This window comes from Taudactylus pleione, unplaced genomic scaffold (genome assembly GCF_031769625.1).
Source record: "Taudactylus pleione unplaced genomic scaffold, aTauple2 ptg000128l, whole genome shotgun sequence".
Lineage (NCBI taxonomy): Eukaryota > Metazoa > Chordata > Amphibia > Anura > Myobatrachidae > Taudactylus > Taudactylus pleione.
Genome location: NW_028284530.1, coordinates 8,732,655 through 8,756,007, shown reverse-complemented (window position 1 = coordinate 8,756,007; position 23,353 = coordinate 8,732,655). Strand labels below are relative to the sequence as shown.

Below are 23,353 nucleotides of genomic sequence, written 5' to 3'. Positions count from 1 at the left end.
GTATTTTGTTTTTTGACAAAAAGTTTTTAAAAACAGCTAAATCATGCAATTTTTGCAATCCAAAACCCAAAATTTGGATTTAAGATACGAATTCTGAACCAGGGTAAGATCAGATCCATGACTCGGATTTGTACAGATCTCCTCAGGAAATTAAAATTGCGAATCTTGAATCTGTCCAGATGCACAAAACTTCGGGGTGGATTCGGATTTCTGGAAAACCGAACCGCACATCTCTATAATCCATATATTTTTTTCTATTGTTAAAATAAATCTATACTTTCAGGTGCCATTAGTATGCTTTTTTTTGTCTGTATGTATGTCAGCCACCCCTTGTAATTCACACATTATTTGAGACTAGATTTTTGCAACCTACATTTTAACAACACCAGATATTATGCAACTACAGTATGCTCACCAAGATCAAAGCCTCATAATAATTATCATTGCAAATTTGTTGTTATGAGATTTAAGCAGATACTGTTAATTTTGCCTGGTGTTTATCCTTCGTGCACCTTAGATGCAATTCCTAGATAAGAGAACTACTGAGTGAGATGGATAGTCTGGGCGAGGGGGGAGGAAGAGGAGGGGGTGTAGGCAGGAGGAGGCTGCCATCAGATCACTCCTGCAAAGACAGAACATTTGCAAATTATCCATTTTATGGGTAACGGGAACAAGAACATCCTTACTATCATCCACTGTTATCGTCACACTGAAAAAACACTAGGGTAAGATTGTTTATATGTCTGTTTTTCACCATGTGATATCAGTTTAAATGCCTGGAGATCAGTATTTTGTTATAACGATCCTGAGATCTCCAAGATCATGAAACCAGCAAAGAAAATCTGTAAACATAAACACCTCCTTGTAGCATGAGGCATGCATGCAGATAGAAATGCAGGTTGTACATGATGTCGTCTAGTATTTTATACGGAAAGCTACGCACAACATGACATTGCTTTTGTTCTGTAAACTTGTGCCTGTCATTTACACAACATCGTAGAAAGAGATTCAGCACCTCATTTTCTGTTTGGAAACCTCTTAGCGTAGTAACATACAGTATGTAAACACAAGGTATATAAAATACGATCCACAAACTGTGAATTAAATAAATTCAAAAGTAGATGCAAAACAGAAGAAAAAACTGGTAGCTAGAACAATCAAACAAGTGACATGATTACAAGTATCTGGTATATAAATAACATTTACAATGGTGACTTTAAATTTTATTGTTATGTAAATAAATGCGAGATGTAGTGTTTATAGGTTAAGATTCTAGCATTTCAGAGAATATTTTGGCACACTGATCAGAGAAAATATCTTTCTTTGGCAGGTTGAGAAAGAATCATGACAGCTGAAAAGACAATTCCTGTAATTAATGGCAAACCTGAGGATGTCCTGGATGCTGAAGCCTCAAGTTCCAACCTGGTACACATCAATGACAAGAAAGTAAAGGAAAGAGGACACTGGAACAACAAGGTGGAATTTGTGCTGTCTGTGGCGGGGGAAATTATTGGGCTTGGGAATGTGTGGAGATTTCCTTATCTTTGCTACAAGAATGGTGGAGGTAAGAAGGAGTCATTATTGTCATGGCTTTACCTGCATCAAGTGCTGGAGAGTTGCCTCTGTTCATATGCGATGGTATAAGATGCACCTGTTAAATGTTTTTGTTTGCAGATAAAGCATTTTACAAATGTATTTCCTCATCTCTGCGCAATACAAATTTTAAACTGAAGATTCACAATTCTAATTTTCCGAAAAAGGTTCAAATGTTCAATATTACTATTTTACCTAATTGTGGCAAAACTCTGATCATGGAGCCACAGTCCAGGCTTCAGAAATTTATTTGAAGCATTGGAAGTGGTTTTCACAGTAACAGCAATTAAGCTGTGAGATTCTCTACCATGGAAGTACACTTTTGTTTGTTATGTTTAAGAAAAATAAATAGTTGAAACACTTGTGGTTGGTGACCAAGGGAAAATTAAATGTAAAAATATTTTTCATGACTTATGAGTAGAATATGGATATTCTACTCCAGTGAAAAAGCAATGCTTTGTGAAAAAGGATAAAGACAACCAAGATTCTACTGTTCTCACATTATTTTGGCCAGTAGATGCACTGGGGGTGAATAACTAAAGTATACATATATCTTTTTATTTTTAAGTGCTCAAATTTACGTATTTATCCACTTCCTCCACACATAGGTGCACCCTAACATTCTAGTTGCCTGCCACAAATCAGCCTGCTCTTACATTTGCAGGATTTCAGGCCCAGCTGTAAATGTACATGGCGGAAAGTTAAAAAAAAAATGACTGCAGGGTCCTGCCTACTGTCACTCTCAGATCACCCTCTTAATTACTTGTGGCTCAATTTTTGTCATAAAATATTGATAATTCAAGTCTGATGTGTCTGTAACCAATCATAGGAGTGGACATAAGTATTGTATTCATTACATGTGTAATTTTTATGTGTTCAAATATTTGGAGGTAATTGTAACTTTATAAAAGTGTGTATGAGCATTAATCCCACTTGGTTGGAACAAAATTCAGTTCCATTGAACTCATAAAATAACTCACGATTACAAAAACATCCTGAACACCCACCAAAAAAATATTTTTCGGGAAGAAGGACATTCTTTGACACCCTATAAATGGAGTACACCGCTGTAAACCTGTGCTCCACTAGTTGAATGTCAGTAAAATATTTTGTCCGGTGAAGCTGAACCTCAATTTTGTGTATGGGAGCATTTCAAGGTACATTCATTTGTCCATTCCTTGTTTAGCAAGGAACGTCTCAATCCAACCAGGCTTTCCCAATATAAACTGGGACAACACCTTCACTCTGACATTACAATATAAAAACAGAAGGATTTTGGCAAAAAAATAGTGCATGACATCACAGAATGTGCTGAAGGAAAGCATTTTTGTATTTCCACAAATTCCATTGTAGTCCATGGAACCAAAAACAACAAAATCACAAAATAGTGGACAATTGAGACGTTGTTTATATTTTAATTTGGAGAAACAAGTTGTATTAAAAAGTGTAAGAATAAAAACACTTGGATAACTATATTCTTAAGAGCTTATAAACTTCAATAACCATTTCAAATTAATTTATTTTACTTGACAAACTTGGATAGAAAATATTATCTTGATACATTTTGGTGAGCAAAATTGTATAAGATTTGGTCATCTGTAGCATTGGAGCCATCTCTGTTGGTGCTGTGGGTCATTGAGTAGTCCCTATGTATGTACTGACACTGACACTAACCATTTCTGTGCCTGCCAATTTTTTTTGTAATATGGGTAGGACTAACAATGGGAACCTGGATATTTTTAAAAGGTGGCTCCTATTATCTATATTGTTAGAAAACCTATCTAATTCTACACAGTACTGCTGTAGAAGTAAATTGACTAATCTACACAGGAAAACAGATAACATACTTTTAATTTTAAAATTGTCATTCAGTTAACTCCAACATATAGCATATTTCACTTTGCCACATTAACAGCTGAATATTGGCTCTATTTATTAACATTATTTTTACTAAAATAAAGTGAAAAGCGGTGTTTTCACACCCTTTTCACATTATTTTAGTATCACCTAAATTTACTAAAGGGCAATTGGAGTAGTATTAGTAAAATTCTACTCCAAGCCCTAATTATCACATATTTTTAGTAATCAGATTGCATTTCCCATAATTGTAATGGAAAATGTGATCTGTCTGGTAGTTACTAAAAATAAATTGTGAAAAAATACTGGGGGAAGCCCTGTTATAATAACGCCACTTGGAGGTGGCGTTATCCAGGGTCTCCCCCGGTTACTGGTCTTCTGGTCTGCTCTAACTGACAGAGCATAGACCAGAGCCAGCCCCAGTGATCATCTGTGTGGTCTAAACAGACCACAAGCTGATGACCGGGTCACAGTGCGGGATGGGAGATCAGCTGACCGGAGGGAGGACATCACCAGAGCCCCATCCTCCGGAGCCCCGATCACCAGAAGTAAGTCAAATTAAGGGAAGAGGGGTCGCAGGAGGGGGGAGGTTGCAATCGCGGGAGGGTAGCGGCGGCCGGTCACGCATGCGCGGGACCTCGTCACTGTATTTTTTGCGATAAATACAGTGATAAGGCTGTGGAGGGGATTCACATGGACAGAGTTTTATCGCAAGCTCTGACCCTGCAAGGGATTTTTAATAAATCCCTGTGATATTGCCTGAATTCGCAATGCGAATTCTGTCGGTAATATCACACTACAATCTGCACTTTAATGCGGATTGTAGTAAGTAGGGCCCTAAACGTCTAACTTTGATACAGTGATAATGTTTCTGAATTAGACTGCTGATTTAATCCTTAACTGTAATTCATAATCCCTTGTGTCAACTGGATTGTGTACTATTATACTGTACCTACGTGGTACAGTATGTTTGCCAATAGACAATGGTGAGATTCAATGAATGTCAAATACTGTACTGTATGTGTACCTTCAAGGCTGGGAATAACTGTTGTAGTCAGGTTCTTTGAGAATGATGTATTTAATATTAAAGGAAAACACATAAAATATAGTTATTTATTTATAGATTTTTTACTGAATATTGAATGTGGTTATTATGGAACTCAGTAATGATGTATTTGCCAAAGATGGTATGAAAGTTTTACATTTTAAAAACTCAAATAAGATATTTCTAGCTTTTGACAGAAACATTTAAAATAGTGATAATTATCTTCATTTATCAATACAAACATTATTATGTGTATTTTACTTTTTTTTTTTTAATTTCCAAACTTGGTGATCAAATGAGCTTTGATAACAGTTACTTAAAGTATATACCACAACTACAACTACAAAATTGTTAAGCATAGAATCTTAGTAAAGGAAAGCCTTATAGTCACTTGGCTATTGACCTAGGCAAATATGTATGCAGCATTTTCATTGGGAATAACTTTTTATGTTGCATCCAATCTTGAAAAATATTTATTTGCATTCACTTTCACTTCTATTACAACAAGATGTGTTACCCACCATGCTATACAATAGGATAGGACGGAATCGGTATGTAATGTCAGCAGTCAGGATGCCTCCTATCAAAATACCGACAGTTGAATCCCAATGGTCGGTATCCCGACAGGAGTCGGGTAAGCATACTAACCCTCCCCCCTACTCCCCCTAACCCTCCCTTCTTGTAGCCTTACTCTAACCATCCCCACCCTGCACCCTAATCCTAACCCTCCCCGTTAGTGCCTAAACCTAACCCTCCCCCCTTAGTGCCTAACCCCCCCAGTGATGCCTAACCCTAACTGCCCCCCCAAAAAAACCTAACCCCGCTACACTGCCTAAATCTAACACTGCCCCCCCACCCCCAAGGCTAACAGCTAAAGGTGCGCCGGATTTACAGCGTTCGGGATGGTGTCCTTCTGGATTCCAGCGTCGGGATTAAGATAGGCATCAAAATACTATCTTAAGTCCCTTTTCGGGCTCCCCATTCGGGATTTAGACTGGTGGCATCCCGGCCGACGGTCTGCTAAGTACATCCCGCTGGCATATCAGTCACATACAAAGCCTATATTAGAGCATGGTTACACAGGATTTAACACTAGAGGCTTGAAAGAAGAGTTATTATGTTTTTTAAAGTCTAGCTCCTCTGCAGGAAAAATGCCAGCATGACAAATAGCCATCACCTGGGTTTAGACAACTTAATAGCGGTGCTCTGTCTTTAAGTTCAGGGAAGGATTGGGGTCCATATGGACACTATGATTTACAACACTAGGGGGAATATATACACCTAGTGTCCCCTGAAACAAAGGGCTGATGATGTCCGGGCATAACAATTATATTAATCCCCTTAGGGTCAGAAGTTGAACAATTGCTGCTCAGAAAGCACAGAGAGAAACAAGTTAATGTCCAGAGACTCCACTTTATCAATGTTTTTTATAAAACAAAGACAGGTGATAGGGTTGACACTTTTTACTTGCAAATACATTGCTTGAATTTTCCAAGTGACTTTTTGTATTTTGTATAGTTTGAAATGTTTTTATTTGTCCTTAACAATGATAACAAAAATTCACAAAAAATACTAGGTGATTTTATTTTACTGCTGTTACATTGTTTTATTTTGTTAAATGTGCTTGTAGATCACACATAGAAACATTAAATAGATGCACCATTTCTTGGTTATCAATCATTACCTTTATGCAATGTTTGTGTGTCCAAAGTTTTGATTTTATCCTATAAATAATTATAATATTGACATGCACAGAGTATTTCAGGAAATACAAAAAGTTATTGTATCAAAGATGAAAAAGACCCAGCTATTCTCACCAGTGGTTCAATGATGGGTCATCAGTATTAGGGGGTCAGTCCACAGCATCTATACCAACGCGTGTTGACTTGTACAGTCTTTTTCAAGGTCATCTTTCCCAGTGGTTGGGCTGTATTTATATGGATGTGGACATGATTATGTATTAGAGGTGCTGTTCCTGGAGTTTTTCTTTACTATATTATCATTTTGTATATTAATTGTGAAAATAAAGAAATCCTTTTTTTGACTTACCACACCGGCTGTGGAGTTAATATACCGTTTAGAGACTTGCATCTGTGGTGTGAAAAGAAACCATTACATGAGGACAACAAGCATTTAATATGTAAGCATACATGTAAGGACCCTCATTAATTGGTGACATGAGGTGTATTATAAGAAAGTATATATAACCATTCACTTTGATGAAAGGATAACTAAAAGATACATTTACAATGCATGGTGACAGTAGTCTAATGTAAGTATATAGTGTACGCATCTATCTTGATTGGATTCATCACATAGTGACCTGCTATCAAATAAACAGTGCACACTCATAGACGAAGGGGGGATAAGGGAGAAAATATACTGCTTCATAATTAGTATAAAAGACATGCTACACTATATTATATTTTTTTCTATTTTACCCTTACGCACACCTGTATTGTGGACAGAAAGATTAACAGGGCAATTCAATTTGGAGCGAAAAGTCAGTTTTTGCGATAATTTCGCACCGATGACATCATTTTCAGTGGTTTTGGTTTTACACCGTATTCAATTTCAAAGACTTTTCGCAGGTTTGAAAAGTCTTTGAAAAACACAGGGATAACTTTTCGCCACTGAATAGGTGGCGAAAAAAAGTGCAGAATTGGGGTTTAGTGGTGCAGGCTTAAAAAAAATAGCCTGCATCCCTGGAAATGTAATTTTAAAATAAACTGTGTCAAAAAAAAGTTTTAAAAAAAAATAGGGACACCCCAAAAAAAATTATTGAAAATTTGGGGTGAAAAAAAAAAGTGGGAAAAAATTGTTTCAAAATAGGGAAATAGGTTCAGGGCTATTCTGCAAGTATGCGGCACGTGTATTCTAGAATAGGCTATTAGCGGCAGGTGCATATTTGCAAAATTTTTAAATAAAGACTTTAGGGACTTAAAAATATGCTAGTACCCATTTTCATGTACCCCAAATTTGATGGGACCACTTAAAAAAAAAAAAAAAACCTAAGTGCTTTTCTGCATCACTTCTTCAATGTCGGGAAAAAACACCTGCAGCTGCTATTTAAATCCCCGACTTTCATTTGCAGGCTAAAACGGGGGTACCCATAGTGATCCCCCATGTTTTTACAGTTTTAGGGGGGTCCTACAATTTATTCCAGGTAAATTTAGTTTTTTTTCGCCGATCCTACTTCGCTGGGTCCCGTTTTCGTAGCTTTCAAATTGAATACGGGGATAAAGAGGCCGCGCGCCCGATACTTTATCCAGGAAAATCTCTGATGTGGAGCGAAAAGTCCAGCACAGACTTTTCACTCCCATATTGAATACCCCTGTAAGAGATTAAAGAAGAATCATTTGAGATTGAAGCCATTTGTCCTGACCATTGGACATTGTAGAGTTGTGTATCCTATTTTCAAATGCGTATTTCTCAACAGTGGAGCGCCTTCTTTTATGTGTTTACATTGCAGTTTCTTTGCCTATCTTGGATTTCCATGTACCCTAATCAGATCTTGGTTTTGGTTTCTGGATATCCTGAGGCTCACAAAATGCAATATTTTCAAACTCCTCCTCATATCTTCTAGGTGGTTTGCCAATGTTTGATTTTGCAGAAGGCACATATCCAGCTACTGGCATGTCAAGTGAAACCTACTTGTTCTGCATATCAACTTCCAACTTTCTGTGTTGTTTCTTTGAATATAACATCAATAGACTTGACAAGCTTTTTGGTAGTTTGATTCAATAATCTGTAGACTTTGATTTTATGAAAACAGCTAAGCATAATGGACTTATTTTGAGTCTAGTTTGGGCATTCGTTCTTTTGATATACAGTATGTCTGTAAGCAGTACTTACAAAAGTTCTGAGATGTTTTACACTTGGTTCAACAGTGTTAACGCAACTATGGGAGAATGATTTTAGCTCTAAACTGCTGTGGACACGGTTTCCGCCAAAAACTGTTTGTCTAATCCTGTATCTTTCAGGATACATCTTGCTCTTTCCACAGTTTGCTTTTTATCTTGTACACCATTGTGCTCAGGAGTTAGGCATTGGTCAAATGATGCTCTTTTCCATATTTTCTTAGAAAAGATTCTACCTTTTTTTATGTATTCTCCATCATTATCAGATTACACTGTCTTGAGTCTGTGACCAGTTTGATTATCTACCAATTTCTCAGATTTCTCTCTTATAAAGTATACATGTGTCATTATTGTGAAGTCATCTATGATTGTCACAAAGTATCTGTTTCCACTTAGTATGTTTACTTCAATTGGACCACTTACATCTGAATGTACTATCTCAAGTGGTGGTGTAGTCTTTTTGTTAAATGGCTGCAAACTTTTTTTTTCTGCTATCCAGCTATCACATGGGGGTTTCTCTGCATCACTTACTGACATTCCTTTTACCTTCCTATTCTGTAGCTTTTGAAAACTGTCATATCCAAGATGACCAAATCTTCTATGCCAGAGTTCCAATAACTGTGACTTAGTTGTTATCATTGCATAACAGTGCTGTGTATCTAGGACATACAATTGCTGACACCTTGTGTCTGTAGCTATTACTGTCCCTTTTCTGTTGCACACAATGCACTTTCCTTTAGCAAAGTGAACTCTATAGCCTCTTTGTTCTAGGCTGATGACTATAAGATTTGTTCCCATTTCTGGTACATACTGTAAAACACATATCAGATTTCTTGTTCTAAATTTTTGTTGGGTTTTGATTGTTACAACTTTTGTAAGTGTAAGCAGTTGATTGCCAGTACCTAATTGAGATAGGGTCACATGGGACTAACTTGGTGAACCATTCATCATTGCAGATGAAATGCCTTGTTGCACTTATCTGTTACACTCAGGGCCAACTCATCTTTAATGTTGTACTTCTTGCTTTACATAGAATTCACACTCTTTTCCTTGCTCATAAATGCTTTGTGACATACAGATGTGTCCTCATATAACTAGCCTAAATATGCCAAACAGCGCGACTTGCCTGGCGTGAGTGAGCCATCAGGGCCGAGGCACTCTGTTAGTGTTGGGTGTATTTTTTTTATCAAAAATGCATTCAATCAATTCTCACACAACAGCAAACGTTGCCGATTAATTTGATATATGATAATTGTCTATCTGTGAGCACCTGAGTTTTATATGAACCAAAATGGAACTTGGAATGAAAAAAGCTGAGGCCGCTACATTGTAGCAATTCATATAGATTAAAAGACCCAGTCACACTCAGATATAGAAGTGTTGCATATAAAATTAATCAGCTCAGTCTGCAGGTGCACCCTAGTCTAATCACATTTTTGGAGAAAAAATACACAAAAAAAGATATCCAGCGCTAGCAGGGTCTCATGGAACCTGGCACACAGAGAGGGTTTTTTAGTGCAACTGCAGCAAAGATTTATAAAGATACATCTGTATCTTGTGACAATCGTAGTACTTAAAATTTAATTGACTACATTTTTCACTTTTTGTGTGAAATACAGTAGTCTCAGCACTTGGCTCACATAAAACTTGTTCTTGGAACTGTAATAACTTCTGTGGTTAACCTTGCTGTGTTTGAATCCAACACCACAACTATGAAGTCAAACTCTGGTGTCAAGTTCTGTACCATTGCTGTAGCAATCTCTTCATCAGCTACTTTTACTCCAACAGACATTAATTGCTGAGATACAGACATAATTCTGTCAATTAAATCACTAATACTGCTACATTCACATAACTTAGTATTATATAATACCCATCTTAAATGTATCCTCCTTATGAGACCTCCATTTTGGTATGCTGATTGAAGTGCTGTCCACATGTCATTTGCTGACTCCTTCCCATGTATAACAGAGTACATGTGTTGCTCTATACTTAAACCTTTGGTTCCCATGGCTCTCTCTATATCATCTGGGCTTGGATTTGCACCTGGTTTGATTGTAACCTTCCAGAAGCTTTCACGCTGTAATTGCATTTCCATAAAAAACTTACAGGTTGTATAGTTTTCAGCACCTTTTAGCTTTATAAACCCTATTATGGGTGTAGCTCCTGTGTTTATGTACCTTGCAGCCATATTTATGCAGCTTCTGTACACTAATCAGTCTCTGTACTGACACACTGCATTGGAAGTACTCTGTGATGTTTTCACTCTGTGTCCTGTAGCAGTATATGTCTAAAATGGCCCCTGTGTGTTGCTGTGGGGGTCCTAGTAGCCTGGGACCTGTGTACTTTACACTTGTGTGCCTGGGCCCATAACCTGTTAGCAATGCATGTGTACAGATGTGGTGATATGGCAGAGTTATGTACATACTGGTGGCATGTCTAAACACTACAGACAGCCCATTTGCATAACCAATTAGATGGTTCATTTGGAGATAGGTGATGTACAGCTGTACTCACTGTGATACACTGGTTAGTATGAAGCAGAGCTTGAGTGGTGTGTGATGCAGAACACCAGTCAATGAGTGTATAGCTCTAGTGGGTAGCATTGAAGGATGCTAATACTGTGGATATCACATATCTCTATAGATGTCCATCTACTGCTGTGTCAGCCTTACACAGTGGCAAGATGGTGCCACACATGTGCAGCACTGACCTTGGCAGCCATCTTGGATACAGAATGTAGCCTTCCTGAAGGTACTTTAAGCAAAGAGTCTGTGCAGTAGCGCACTCTACCATCAACAATCTTGAGGCCTAACAAACCAGATCCCTCACACCTTGAGAGAGCAACAAAAATGACAGTTTTATATTTTATCCAAGTGATAGGGCCAAAATTCTTTGGACTTCTCATATATACACATATACAGTATTTTGTGGATTTGAGCAACAGTACTTTATTTAACATGCGGGAGTCATTTGTAGTCTTTGCTTATGTAGAAACAATTTGTCTAGACAGAAACCCCCTTTTCCATTAACACTGGCATTATACATTTGTGTCCCAGTGTAATCTGTGATTTGGGTTTGGAAAATCTGTACAGAGACGATAGGATACTTTTCATTTCAGATATTAACATGCTTGATTCAGGCAGGCTTCTGTATGAACTGTGACATTCACTATGCAGACACCCCCGTGCAAGCAAAATGTTTTTAAAACTCATTGCGTATGATAAACGGTTCTCCAGCCAATCAGATCTCAAATTTAATTTTTACAACAGATGACAGTTAGGAGCTGATTGGCTGGAGCTGCATTATCATACGCAACGAGTTTTAAAACTCATTGCATATCATAAAACTCATTGATAAATGAGCCCCTATAGAAGAACGGGATGTAGTTATAATCCCAACTGTTGTGACGCTGGTGCTTACAATGTAAGCACTGGAATCCCGACACCTGTCAGAATCTCGGCACCAGCATGCCAACCACCGGCATCCCGATGGTAAATATTGGGGCTAGGGGGAAGGTTAGGGATTAGGGTTAGGCACTAGGGGGAGGCTTAGGATAAGGGTTACACACCAGGGGGAGGTAAGGTTTAGTCACTAGGGGGGGAGGTTTAGGCAGCAGTGAGGGAGGATTAGGGTTAGGGGTAGGCTGAGGGAGAGAGTTAGGATACTGACCAACAGGTGTTGGTATCCTAACCCTGTTGTGATGCCGGCGTCAGGATTCTGACTGCCGGGAACCAGAGCACAGGCATTCTGTACCCAACCCATAAGAACAGTTATGCAGTAATGTGATTTGCTCAGCGCCACACTGATTTGAGTGGAGTTGGTTACAAGTCTGTGGCCTGAGATAACAGTAATGCCAGCAAAGGTAGGATGATACTGTACATGGTGGCAGTATATGAAGTCAGAAAAGCTCTCTGACATGGAAAGTGTAACATTAACTGCAGGCAGCTTACTGTAGGAGCCCACAAAGTCACTAATGGGGTACATGACAAATTAATTTGGGAACTCCTCCTACTATTGATAAATGTGCAACACGTGCAAGAACGATTGATAAATTAATCCCTGTTCTCATTCCTTGCCCCAGGAGATAAAGTTCTGTTGCTATTACCCACACATTGGGATGAACAGATGCTATGGCTTAATGGGATAAGCAGTACTATATACCAAAATATAATCTGCACTATTTTACATTAATTACCCCAAAACCCACCACCAGGATCTTACTCTAAATGCGGCACTTTGTTTGGATTGCACACCACAAAAAAAAATACAGTATATATATTAAGGAGTATCCATATGATAGGTTATGTAGAGTTCAACTGATGGATTCCAGGAGTAGAAGAAAATTTACAATCTTTTAGTGAGCACGATATTTCCCAGAACGAAATGAGTGATGAATAAGAGTCAGTAGGGTAGAAAGGCAGTGCCAAAAGGGTTAAGTTCCAGAGGAGTAGTCATCCACAACCAAAAGGGTCAAGAGCCTGAAAAGGTAGTTATACAATGCCAAAGGCTAAAAAACTGGTAATTTTCCAAAGAGGTCCTGATTCAGATATGTACGGTATTGCACCAGGGACGTGCAGTCAGGGTAGGCAGGGGAGGCAAAGCCCCTGTCATACTCCCTGTCAGACTGCTGAGTTTTGACTATAAAAATTATTAGAATAATACAAAGAAGATATTTATAAATTATAAATATTTTCTTTGCATTATTCTGATCATTTTTATAGGCAAAACTCACCAAAATTGCAGCAATCCCTGTAAATACAGGGAGAGACAAGAGATTAGACAGTAAGAGCTCAGCCTCACCTCTGATAGCTCAGATACTGCCTGGAGCTGGGGGCTCAGCCATGAAGCCATTAAGCAGCCAACAAAACACACCGAAAAATAGTTAATGGAGGCATGCCTCACTGCGAGGGGGTGTGCCTTAAGCTCTGATGGACACCTCTGACAATCAGGTGACCAGTCCAGGAAACTCAGCAGCAGCACTGAGGAGGGAAGGAAATTGGAATATGCAGACAGGGGAAACACACAAAGGAGAAAAAGGTGAGGAAGGTCTGCTGCTAGGGGGAGATTTGTGTGTGTGGGGGAAATCTTTTGTGCTAGGTGGGATCTTTTGTGCTAGTTGGAGATATGTGTAAGGGGGATCTGTGCTATAGGGAATATGTGTGTGGGGGGGATCTGTGTGAGTGGGGAATATCTGTACAAGTAGGGTAGGTTCATATATGAGTGTGTAAATTTAGCTCTGATACTAGCCAGTGCCTCTCTATCCATTGACCTTACTGCACATCCCTGTATTGCACAGCCCCAAGGAAGTGGCTGCTAACACAGTATGGCTTGGGGGCACTGTGTGCATGCGATCATACAGGACTCGTTCTGCACATGTGCACTATGGGTCCTGTGCATGCGCTCCACCATTGGAGATGTATGTAAACCAACGTACATCTCTAAATCTTGTCCAGAGTCAACAGTACAGTTTCAGAGAATCTGGTTCACTGAAAATTGCTCAATTAACTGGTAATGTATGGATCCCAGGAGGAATCTGAATATACAGGCCTATAAAGAGTCTTAGGTGCTGGCATCTACACAGGTGCAAGGTGCAAGTGGCTGTAAAGTGGGCCTGTGGATAATATCCCTTTCACATCGCAAATACCGAACTGCACCCGGGATTTGTACACACGTCGATCCTGGCTGAGATCCCTTTCAGACTGGCAACATGACCCGGCAATAATGCCTGGTCAATGACGTCACCGCCATCACTGCTGAGCCAGTGCTTGGAGATGAGATTGTCTCCAAGTGCCGGCTCTTCCTATGCAGTGAATGCGACCCGGGTCACCTTGACCTGGGTTACCCGTTCACACTGCACTGCGAACTGGGTTGAACTCGTGTTCAACCCTGCTCATTACCCGAGTCGAATTCTTATTTCAACTGGGCCCTTTCACACTGCACAGTAACCCAGGTTGCTGCGCCTTCATGTGCAATAACCTGGGTTATTTGCTGGCAGTGTGAAAGAGGAATCAGAGTCTGCAGAGTGAGTACCCCATACCAGATTTCTCATTGGTATTGCTGTGTTAGCTGGTGTATGACACCAATTTGTCACTGTTGTAAAACATTGGGACTTCAATATGTGGCCCATTTGTGCATAGAAAGAGGCTTTTTATGTAATGAGACACCAGCCATTCTCTCTAATTTTTAATATGAACAATTGGTGATTACAACCAACCAAGCAAGAAAAAAAAATAAAGTGGGAAAAAAGTAGATTAAATTAACATTAAACTCTCAGCTGTCCCCAGTTAGCCTTTGGGATCAATAGAGCTCTGAAATATTTAGGAAAGACTCATCAGTAGCCACTGAATCTAAGTGTTCCATCAGTTTTTAGTATTATTATTACAGAAGATAGCTTCTGCTGAAGACAAACACCTCTAATGCAGCTGGCTTTGCAGCACTATAAACAATTTATGCAACGTAAGGTTAAAACGGGATCGGTATCGAATCCTGAGCTGGAACACCGGCAGTGAAGATCCCGACAGGTAAGTATTTTTTATATTTACTAAACTAACCCCACCCCCTAACCCTAATCCTCCCTTAGGGGTGCCTAACCCTAACCTCCCCACCTGTGTCTAACCCTAACCCCCCCTGTAAGTGCCTAAACTAAACCACCCCCCCGGGAGGGTTTGGTTTAGGCTGCGGGGAAAGGGGACTTCCCCGCAGCCTATACCAAACCCTCCTGGGAGGGTGCCTCACCCTAACCTCCCCCCGGGGGTGCCTAACACCCCTTTCCCCTAGCCCAAACCTAACCCTCCCGGGGGGGGGCTCCCTCACCCTAAGTCCACCCCCAGGAGCCCCTATCTTAACTTTCCCCCCCGTGGCTTTTCGCGCCTGCTGCCCGGCTTACCTTTGATCGGTATGCCAGGCAGCGGACTCCCGCTGTAGATAAAATTACAAGTGTCGGAATCTCGACGCCTGTCATTAGACCTCTGCCAGGATTAGACAGTCGGGAAGCCGCGGTCGGCATTTCGACTGTCGGCTTCCTGACTGCATCCCGTTAAAACATATGGAACAACTTTGCTTAGATAATAGTCGGAATCGAGCTCTTGTCACACACACAATTTAACCCCACCCGGCTCCTACTGAAATACAATAGAGGGTTGTGATTACTGACTTACAATCCGACACTTGATTTATTTTTTATGTTATATCAACAGATTCCTGTTAAAGAATTGACTGTTCAAATATGCAAAAATTAAATTTTCTTTTCCTTTTGTTTTTTTTTATTTTATTTTTATTGAAGCATTACATAGCATGGTGAGATTGCACATATCCAAAGGCTGAGGCCTTTCAGGATGTAAACAAACCATATATTCACAAACCACATATGAATCTCAAGTTAATACTGTAACTCAAAGATTGTCCATTATGTGATTCCTAAAAAACACTCAATACACAGCCTTGACTGAATAGGATTTACCTCAGTCAAAATAAACGCACAGGATCCCCTACTGTATTTTGTATTTTATTTGTTTCCAATATCTGTTTCAGTTGAAATGTGTGTACTGTTGGCGTGAACCGTTAAAAAAGGGGTCTGGCCTCGCGGGTAGGGGGTGTGGCATCGCATCCCGAACCCCCGTTTAGTTTCTCCGGGGTCTGTGTACAGTGCTGGCTCCCTCACTGTGTCAGGAGCTGAGTGCTGCACGTAATGCACCCGGCTCCTGTCACTGAGACAGCTCTTTGGTGTCACCCCAAGGCAGGTGGCACCCAGGTGCGGCACGCACACCCCTTGTGATGCCACTGTAATGGCATATAGTTGGTCTTTACTTGACCTAAAGCAGTTCTCATTGAGTTTTAGCCACTGGCTGGTGTATATAGGGACCCCCTATCATGTATAGAGTACATTAATGTGGTATATATAGACAAGATAACCATCATGTCCTTTATTATTATTATACATATGTTACGTTATACTTCATTAACAGGAGTATGAAGTATTTACTACAGTGGTAGATTACACTTCATGAACTATCAGTATTCACTTTATGCATTTATTTATGGGCCCAGACCATGCACTTATAGCATCATTGTCATCTACAGGCTATATCCTCTATGGTGGCTGACTATACCCCAATCTGTGACCATCTGAGACACTTTTTCACAGTGACAAGATGGCACTCTGCATATGCACAAAACCAAATAGCAGCCATCTTGGTTATGTACTGAGCATCATGGAGACTGCACAATAGCGCACTCCAAGAGAACAGACAATGTCCAACAGCAACAGATTACGGTGGGTGCCAGGTGCGTCAGGCATAGAAATGGTCTAAACACAGAAGGCTAGACCATAAGGACAAATTAAACCATAAACGCATCTAGGTGATATGTGGCATACAGCAGGATCTAGAAAAAAAGGATAGCAATGGTTGTAGTGAAAATAAGAAGAAAGACAAGAAAAATCGGACAAGATACAGGAGGAAATGTAAATGAAGCCAGTCATCTTTTAAATTAGATGCCCAACTGTGCCTTCTCAGATCCACTGCATGTGTCCAAATATGCAGCATCAGATCACTAAAAGAAACATCGTCAGACCATTGGGCATTCTAAGTAACCTTAGGGTTACTCAGAATCTACACCGCAAGTCCGAGCACAAGTGAATCTGTGTCAGTAGACACAGTCATTGGCTTCCACATGTTCCTAAACTAAAGCCGACATGTCCCTGTTTTGAGAAACGCTGGGAAGGCTGGCTGGACTAGGGGTGAAAACAGGGCAAGGAAGGTTGTCTGGACTAGGGGGGACACAGGGCGGGGAAAACTGTCTGGACTGGATGGGACACAGAACAGGAATGGCTGGCTGGATTTGGGGTGGTGCAGGGCAGGGTAAGGATTTGCTTAGCTGGTTTCTACAGCCAGGCATGGTGCCAGCCACAAATCAATCACAGCTCATGGACCAGCAGCCAATTAGGAGCAACCACTGCAGCCACTCCTGATTGGCTGCCATTAGGTGAGCTCTGATTGGCTCGCTGCCGGTGCCATATTTGAAAAGCAGCCAATGCTGTTCTCCCTGGGTGCCAGTGCAATCTGCACCATTGCCACCATGGCCTCCCTCTCTTTCTGGGCCTGGGACTGGAGTCCTGTCGGCGACACTTGTGCTGCATGAAGTTATGTATATGGTTATGACTAGTGATGCCAGAGAGTGATACAGATAATAAGGATATCTTCACAGGTTTATTGATATAAATATTCACACCTCTCATTATACGTAATATCATCATATAGTATAATACATTGATATAATTATAATAATATACTACAAATATAAAAATTCAACCATACAGCAATAAAGTGAAATGATAATTTGCAAAATATATTACTAACAATTAAAAAAAAAATTTTTTTTAAGACATCCACCCTACCCACCCTTAATATAAGTCTCCATTTTGTTATATAGATGTAAATGAAAGTTGCGCTATACTTGCAGAGTCTGTCAAGGATGCTGCCTGTAAGGTAATCAGGGGCTCACCTTACCTAGACAAAATGTACCAATAAACAAAAATACTTATGGCGCTTCCCAAGCAGATATATGATACTATGTCAATCAGCAACACAGTATTAAAAATATATAGTATAGATGTGTGTGAATGAACGCTGTAAAGCATAATAATCATACAAACAAACATATAAGTTAATGTTTATAGTCTTTTTAGACTAGTTAGAAGTGGTGGCTATAGTTCCAAATTTAGACCATAGATGTATTAAGTCCGTGCTGTTACACTCCGCCTAAGCTGATGCTGAGTCACGCTAAGGTCAGTTTGCATCAGCATTCGGAAAGTGGATATTTTACTCACATAATGCGACTATAAGAGCAGCTTTATGTGTAGCTCTCTATTGTTTCCCGTCCACTAGCAGTGCACATCTGTCATCAGTAGTATCAACACTTACACCTACCCCATGCTGGGTGCAAGAGATCCATCTGAAATAGGCAACACTACTCATAAGAATGACACAACTCTGTTTAGATGCCCATGACACTTACATAAAACTCCCACAAGATGTTCGCTTCTATTTCTCGCACAGGGGAAGATGTATTAAGCCTTAAAGAGTGATAAAGTGGACGACGACAAAATACCAATCAATCAGCTTCTAACTGTCGTTTTTCAAACACAGCCTGTAAAGTGGCAGGAGCTGATTGGTTGGTACATTTTCAATCTCCACTTTTTCTTTCTCCAAGGCTTTGGACATCTCCCTAAGAGAGAAAAGCCTGAGATCTGTCTGTCCAGAAATACACATGTGTATGTTCTGTACAACGCAGTTTGCTAAAATTTGCTAGATGCGGCAACATATGGAATTGCGTGTGGCTCAGAAATAGGCCCAAAATGTAAAAAACAGATCCAAATACTTAGGAAGGCCCCGTTGTCTGTCATTTGGGGATATGCTGCCAGCTCAGGCACAATCTCTGTCCAAATGAGAATTGCTTAAGGGCTTTCTGCTGCAATGTATTTATTTTCTCATAATATTAAGAAGCTTTCACCAAATACATTTAATTGCATTGTATAAACTACTAAAATACACATGATGAATGATACTGAGATTAGCACAGAATCATATTTTGGCACACGTCACACCAGCACAATTTGCAAGCAGCAAGTACATATGGTGCAATGAAGCTATGATGCTTCATGGTTTATGCCTTTAGCAGTTTCAGGCAGTTTAATCCAGTAAATCAGACTCAAGAGACAGCTACACACAGGGACTGATTCAGAGATGGACGCTAATGCGATTGCAGCTGTGATTTCACATGGAATGCAGCTGTGAAATATGCTGATGCCTGCCAAAGTACAGCTGGTATAAAGACGCCCACAGCTGCCTTCTCACATGCATACAATGTCGCTTACCTTGGTAAGCATCGGTAACATCGACACACATTAAGTGGCCATCTTTCCTTTGTGGCAGGTCTGACCTGCCACAGCCTTGGCAGCTCTCCTGACACGAAGAGCTGCATAGGAGCTTGCAAGGGCTAATTTATGCACGCCCAAGTAATGGTGTTCAGACGATCAGCCACACCTTCATTTTTCTGACCACTCCCCATTGCCACCCTCAAACGCTGGCAGCCTGTCACTCACTGTGCGATGGATTCCTCTGTGCATGCGAACGCTGCGCATGTGGCTTAATATATGCATGTGTGATGGCAAACAATCGCTCGATCTGCATATGTAATCGCCATTGCGTTCATCTCTGAATAAGGCCCATTATATGATATATCATGCAATCATGCTACAACCTTTGCATAGTGTGTACACCCAATCTATCATTTACAGACATCGTTTATTACACCGCCCCATCTGACATCAGATGGGACAATATCACAGACGCTGCAGTATTCTTACATTAAGCATATTGCATTAACATATTGCATTCTTGCATGGCGAATCATGAAGTGTATATGCCAATGCGATATATTGTTACATCGTATCGCCACGTGGCTGGGTCGCACCATCATTTAGGTGTGTACCTAGCTTAAGACCTCATAATTTGCAACTACATTATGATGCTGCATCTTAATTATGCACGCCCCTGAAACAGCGTTAAGATGCAGAGACACGCTTGCGTTTGCACCACCACACCCCCATTTCCATCGACCAACCCCTGTCACCACCCACAAACGGCACGTCCTGTCACTCAATCTAGCAAGGCGTCTGTGTACAAGGAGCAATCGTCTTATATGCATGCGCAGATTGCAAACATCGGCAGGCTATGTCCGAATGCAGCCTAGCTAATGGGCCTGAATCAGGCCCTCAGTCGGGAGCCGCTCTGCGATGTATGCAGCAGCACTGACTGCTGCATGCAATAGAACACAGCCACGGCAGCTGGGCCCCCTTCTGAGAACAGGTGCCACTGGGCACCTGTTCTTGGCAGAGTCACACCGACCCTGTGTGGGGGCCTCTCTGTGTGTGGGGCTGTTGCCCCTCCTTTAATCCAACCCTGCCTGATTCAGTGTATTATTGTTAAAATGTCTATTGATTTAATTTGCATTATCTTGTTTTATTTACACTACATTCTTATATGCTCTCGTTCCTTGTGATTTCTTCCTTGCTCTAACCTTGTGTTTTTCCAGCACCGTCTCACAGTGTTGTCTGGTACATGAAAATTGTGAAAACAAATTACGCTGTCAGCTTCAAGAATATAACCAGTGATTGTGTGAGCAGGCACTGATAGGCTTATAGCTGCTAACATAGTAGTTTAACATGATACAAGAAAAGAGAATTTGAAAAGGAGGTGGTGGAGGTGGGCTGGGAATTACAGGCAATGATTGCTAACCTCTCAGCATTGAATACTTCAACTTACTCTATTGTAACCTGCTGCTTTTAAATAAATGGATCTGAAAATAAACTTGGAATGTGCACTCTAAATTGAAGTTCAGAGACACATTATTCATAATGGAAGACAGTTTTAAAACTTAGCTAGATTTGAGTACCTGAGCAATCGGGTGTTAAGATAAGCTGCATACTACACACTAGATGGATAAATTGAATGATGTCAAAGATAACGATATCGTTATCGTTCATCGCGTTCAATATCGTCCAGTGTGTATGCATGATATCGTTAACGGTGCATGCTCCCGCAGATCGTTAATGATATCTTTTATCACCTGTACTTGCAGGGAAACTTGATGATAATTGTCAGGTTCTGCAAATTTGGGGATGAGGGAGGGTGCCATCGCTGAACAATATCGTTCGTTAATGATATAGTTCAGTGTGTATGCTCAATGCCGTTAATGACATTGAGCCCGGCAGTGCAGGGGAAACACTTACTGTAATGATATTGGTCATGGAGCTTATTGTTAAGTGTGTATGAGCCTATAAATTAATTGTTTGGATACTGTAGGTTCAGTATGTTTGTGTTTTGTAGACATGTGGGCTTTCCCACAATGTTGGTTTATCCTAACTACAGATGTGTGACTGGTCAGGACTGGAGCAAGGCTGGGCTGAAGTTATGTATAATATCATTATATATGAGAAGGGACACCTGATGTCCCCCCTATGTGAGGTTTAGGTTTTCAAATTTCTGTTTCTCCTCCATGTCCTTTCCATTTATTTGGGTTGTAGCTTTTTGCTCTCAAAATTTGACATAATAGTCCACATGCAATTTTAGGCAGAACCTATGGTGTTGATAGGTATCAGCGGTGTGTGATGGAGGTCGGCCCACATGATGAATAGCTTAACCAGTGACTGGTTCATTAACCAGGTAGAACACTGGATGCTAGTCAACACAGGGGTGAAAGAAACAGGTATACAATGCAGAATCACAGAGTATGACAGACCCAGCCAGGAGTGGGTTAATGCAGGTGGTGTGCGGTATCTGGAGCACACAACTGTGCATAAATTCAGTTGGGGGCAGTGGAGTGTATATAGTACACTGGTGACACAATGGTGTATATATATATATATATATATATATACATATATATATATATATATATATATATATGGAATGTAGTGTGTCGCTATGTGGTCCTTAAAGCAGCACAGCACCAGCAGTAGTACTTTTTTTTAAGCACAAGCCAACCTATTAAACATATATACTGTACATATATTATATATAATATATATATATATATATATATATATATATATATATAGATATAGCAAAGAGAATGGAGCGCACACAGCTCACTTAAAAACAACAGGTACAGGGTCAGAAAAGTTCATGGTAGCAAACGACCCCAATTGCTAGTGAAAAGGAGCCAGGACCAGCACACCATAAATGTTGAAGCATTTAATTAGCCATCATAACAAGTAATGATGTGTAGTTACAGAGAGGTACAAAAACCAGCTGGATGCAATCATAAACGGGTTGTACTTAGTTCAGATGCACTTGAAGAACAACCGGGGAGTCATGCTCTGAACCCGAACCAGCCCGACGGCCGTTTTGTCTAGCTTCATCAAGGGACTAAGGGCCTGATTCAGACCCGGTCCACAAGTGCTGAGCGCTCGCAAACGGGTCGATGGTGGCCCAGAGCACATGCGCACGATGGAGCCCGGCTCCATCGTGCGCATGCGCGAGACCCGGATAGCGACGGGCAAGCCGTCGCTCCTGGTCTCATACCAAAGGGGGCGTGCTGTCTATGTTGAGTGGTCAGGCCGGGGGAGTGGCTGCCCAAATGGAGGCATTCCCATGTTTGGGGCCTGCCCCGCTGACATCACGAGTGATGTCAGTCTGAGAGATTTCGGCTCTCTGGGGCTTGCGGCAACAAGACCCTACCACAAGGGTCTCATCGCAAGCCCGATGGTTATGATGGTCTTGACCATCGCGACCATCTTCCTGGCCATCCGCAATAGCTGTGAGTGGTCAACCACAGCTATGCGAGCGGCCAGGAAGCCGTTCTAAAAAAAAAAATAGCCCGGCCCTGATTCAAAGCGAGCGCTCTGTCAGAGCAGCCAGCTCTAAATCAGGGCCTAATAACTAACCATCCAAGACAGTAATAAATACCTACAAACATAGGTGACAATACAACTCACCTGTGCCATGCAACAGACGGCGCCAATAGGTACGAGCGGGGTCCCACATGTGCGTGCACGTCCTGGGCAGTCACACCAGCATCACCAACATCACGCCCACTGATGATGCGGTGGAAGTAACCACGGAAATGGCTATCAACAAGACACCATGACCATGTACCCGGCCACTGACCCGGCCGCACTGTGCAGACACAGGGCAAATCCCCACAATACTTAAACAACACATACAAAAACATGCAAAAATGTTTCACAGCAGAAAACAAAGAATGCTTATAAACAAAATATAGTAATCATCCTGAAGTAGTAGCAAATATCAGTGATTTAAACTAATAGAAAGTGCAGATGAAGTATGATTAGTATAACAATAATAGCAATGGGTCACAAAACACCATAAGTTGAGAGTGTGGAGAGTACAACCCATTAGTTATTGATGTGTAGTTAAACAGTTAACAAACCATACAAATTTTAACTTAAAAAAGCAGAAATAGAGAATTCCTC

The 23,353-nt window shown here is 40.7% G+C and overlaps 1 protein-coding gene across 1 annotated transcript in view; it reads left to right on the top strand.

Annotated features, from left to right (window-relative positions):
• Positions 1 to 665: 665 nt before the first annotated feature.
• SLC6A11 (solute carrier family 6 member 11) overlaps positions 666 to 23,353 on the top strand; it is a 293,906-nt gene continuing 271,218 nt past the window's right edge. Inside the window, exons 1-2 of the mRNA XM_088472769.1 lie at positions 666 to 725; positions 1,331 to 1,564. Of these exons, the coding sequence (XP_088328895.1) occupies positions 1,345 to 1,564 (220 nt within the window). The 5' untranslated portion in view covers positions 666 to 725; positions 1,331 to 1,344. The remainder of the gene's footprint in view (positions 726 to 1,330; positions 1,565 to 23,353) is intronic.